Raw genomic sequence first — 3,563 nt, forward strand, 5'->3', positions numbered from 1 at the left:
CAAAAACTGTCCAAAAATACGTATAATTGCCCAGAATTACCTAAAACTTGTCCAAAATGAGATCAAAATGGTCTGATATATGTGAATACTTGACTTGAAGCTGACTTGAAGCTTGTCTAAAATGACTTAGAGCGGTTTAAAATGCTTTCAAACGTCTGAAATGACTCAACACGTGCAAAATGACTTAAACATTGATTAAAAAAAAAAAGAATAAAAAAGTCAGAAATGCTTTGAAACTTCAGTAAAGACTTACGTCAAAATAGTCTAAAATGGCATAGAATCGCCCTAAATGACTCAAAACTGCCCAAATTGCTTTGAAACGTCTAAAATGAGTAAAAGTTGCTTAAAATGCTTTAAAACGTGCCCAGAATGACTCTGTTTTTTTAAATATTCAAAACGTGTCCAGAAGGATCTAGAATTGCCCAAAATGCACCGAGTTGTTACCAGAATGAGATAAAACTGTCTAACATGCTTTAAAACGTGCCTAAAATGACTCAGAACAGTCCGATGTGGCTTAAAACGGGTCCAAAGTGACTTAAAGCTGAAATCTATCCACAGAGACTCAGAAGCTCCCAGAAACGCTCTGACTTGTGTTAAAGACTCGTTCTGCTGTATAAACTGCCAGCTGAAGCTCAGGGAGCGCTCTCGACCCGACCCGTTCCATTCGGTACCGTTGGCCCACTGTACCTTCCCGAAGCTGCCTTTCCCCAGAACCATGAGGAAGTTGAAGTCGTGGAGTCCCACTTTGACCTTGCTGGGGCTGTGGATGGGCGGGCAGCTCGGCACCGGCACCGGGCTCAGCGCCACCGGGAAGGCCTCGGACAGCGGGGCGGGGACAGCCTGGGGCATGGAGGGGGCGGCGCCGTCTGGCTGGGGCTCCTGGAGGATCATTATGGGATGTCGGAGAGAAACACATGAAGAAACACATGAAGACACACGGAGCTAAAGATTCACTCAGTGTGTTTCAGCTCGGCCTCGATCAGAGGTTCCTGATCCGAGGTCCGATACGACCGGTTCTGGATCAGTGACGGGATGAGAAACAACAGAGAACATGTCAGGTTTGATCTTCAATAGTTCCTCACATGTTGTCCTTCAAACAGACTCACATTTAAATGTGAGAAAAAAAACTCGACAAGCAGTTCAAAAAAAAAAATTATCTCAGAAACAGTTTAATAAATCAGTTTAAAACTTCACAAATATCTATAATTGAACATTTCATGCTATAAAAATTTGAGGCAAATCACCAAAAAAAAAAAAAATATATGTATATAAAATGATAATAAATACAATTATTTGATATATGAAGCAAAACTCATTTTTACAAATATATAAATTTTATAAATTTCAGGCGAGTCAGAGACGACGGAGCAGAAATTATTCCAAAAGAGAAAAAGATGATTTGAGAGGAAATGAATCAGGTTTTTATCTTTAATATTTCCTGTCGACTGGAAGTTTTCAAATTTCATTTTTATGTCAGAAGGTATTTAATATATCAGTTTAAAATTTCACAAATATTTACAACAATATATTTTATGCGATAAAAAATTTAAGAAAATCAGACAAAACAGCCTCAAATTTAAATTTCAAAACATGTTGAAAGCCAGGAATTAAAATATATATATATACTTTTTTTAATAATAAAAAAATATCTCAAAAACTATTTGATGTATGACGTTAGAATTTAAGAAATAGATTTATAAATATTGGTTCTTAAGGTGTTTAAAATTGTAGGTGAGTCAGAGACAATGGAGCATCTTTTTGTTCCAAAAAAGATGATTTGAGAAGAAGTGAATCAGGTTTTTATCTTTAACATTTCCTGTCGACTGGCAGTTTTCACATTTTATTTTTACGTCAGAAAGTCTTTAATCTATCACTTAAAAAATTAAAAAATATCTATAATTATACATTTTTTGCTACAAAATCAGACAAAACAGTCTCAAATTTCAACTTAAAAACCTGCTGAAAGTGAGAAATTATAAAAAAACTTTTTATTTAATAATAGAATAATTATCTCAAAATGTGTTGCTTATATGAAGCCGAAGTTTGAAGAAACATCTCTTTAAATATTCAGATTTTATGGTGTAAAACATTTCCGGCTTGTCAGAGACGACGGACGAGAACTTGTTCCAAAAATGTGAAGATTTGAGATCAAACTAATCAGGTTTTAATCTTTAATATTTCTTCAGATGTTTTCCTTCAAACAGCCTCGAACTGGTGAAAAAAACCTGCTGAAAGTGGGTCGACTGGAAATTTTGAAAAACTTTAACCTCAGAAAGTATTTGATGAATCAAACTCGGTGTAAACGTCATGAACCCGTCCTCAGTGACCCGACCAGTCGACACGTGGAGCCTCTTCTGGCCCGGATTCAAACCAGAGTCCGGCAGAACAATCCTGCTCCCTGCTGGAGGCTCCGGACACCCGGGCCGGATTTATGATCTCATTACTAGACTTTAACACCGACGTCAATCTCCGGGTTTGTTCCTGGGACAGAGGAGCAGCCGGTTCGGTGCGAGCGGTTCATCACTCGGAGCTAATTATCAGCTGCTGAGGACAAACGTTCATTAACAGAAGAAGAACAAAGGTTTGATCTGCTCTCCTCCTGTGGAGAGAGTTCTGCTCCGATTCACCTCAGAACCATCTCATCGTAAACTGCAGAAACCGTTTGGATCCACAGGGAATAAATTTGGCCTTCAAGACCAAAGTCGCAGGCAGGAAGTTAGAGTTCATGTTTATTTATAGGCGCTGCTGAGGAGTTTACCTCCAGACGCGCTGCCAATAAATAACTAGAACAGGAAGCGGTTCCCTCTGCAGCTGGCAGCCGGTTGGCAACGAAAAATATGATAAAAAAGCTTGTCACAGCTGCTCAATCAGCTATGAGAGCTTCCAAAATAACGTTCTTTTCATATCTGTGTCCAGGAACTTCACATTAAAAGTAATAAATATTTTTTTTATCCTCAGATATTTTCACAGCCTCAGATTTCAATGTGAGAACAAACCTGCTGGAAGTGGGCTGGGTTCGGGTTTATGACCACAAAGTTCTGAGCAGATCAGAGAAGCCTGATGGTTTGAGGCAGAGTAACTCCTCGTCCTCACACGGACTGAGTTTTACCCCCAGGTCCGGTTCCTACCTGCAGGTCTGGGTCCGGTACCGGGATGTTGTAGTACTCGCCCTCGTCCTGAGCCAGCAGCTTGAACCAGCCGCTGATCGGACGCCTGAAGATCTCGCTGACGCCGAAGGACAGCGCCCCCATGAAGTCGTTCCTGGACGTCCGGTCCCAGTCCCAGACCTCCACCGACAGGCGCCGGTCCCACTGGTGGCCACGGACGGAACTGCAGGGGGCAAGATAGCGGATTGCTAGGTAACAAGAACTATGAAGCGAGTCTGACTCATCCAGGGTTTCTTTGTGTGAGTCGGCTCGACTAAAACTAAAACCCCAGTCAGACATGTCAGGTATCAGAAGGTGGTTTTCAACTTTCTTTGTCAACTCAGTCTTTCTGCTTCAGACTGTTTGCGAAAACCATGGAGATCTAGCTCCGCAGCATCAGTTACCATGGAGATCTAG

General features: G+C 40.8%; 1 protein-coding gene across 1 annotated transcript in view; it reads right to left on the reverse strand.

Moving 5' to 3' along the window:
* Positions 1-3,563, reverse strand: part of prkcg (protein kinase C, gamma) — a 37,729-nt gene that overhangs the window by 16,980 nt on the left and 17,186 nt on the right. The window contains exons 7-8 of the mRNA XM_008285836.1: positions 3,129-3,330; positions 688-879 (exon numbers count right to left, since the gene is read on the reverse strand). Of these exons, the coding sequence (XP_008284058.1) occupies positions 688-879; positions 3,129-3,330 (394 nt within the window). The remainder of the gene's footprint in view (positions 1-687; positions 880-3,128; positions 3,331-3,563) is intronic.

Source organism: Stegastes partitus, unplaced genomic scaffold (genome assembly GCF_000690725.1).
Source record: "Stegastes partitus isolate 25-593 unplaced genomic scaffold, Stegastes_partitus-1.0.2 Scaffold418, whole genome shotgun sequence".
Taxonomy (NCBI): domain Eukaryota; kingdom Metazoa; phylum Chordata; class Actinopteri; family Pomacentridae; genus Stegastes; species Stegastes partitus.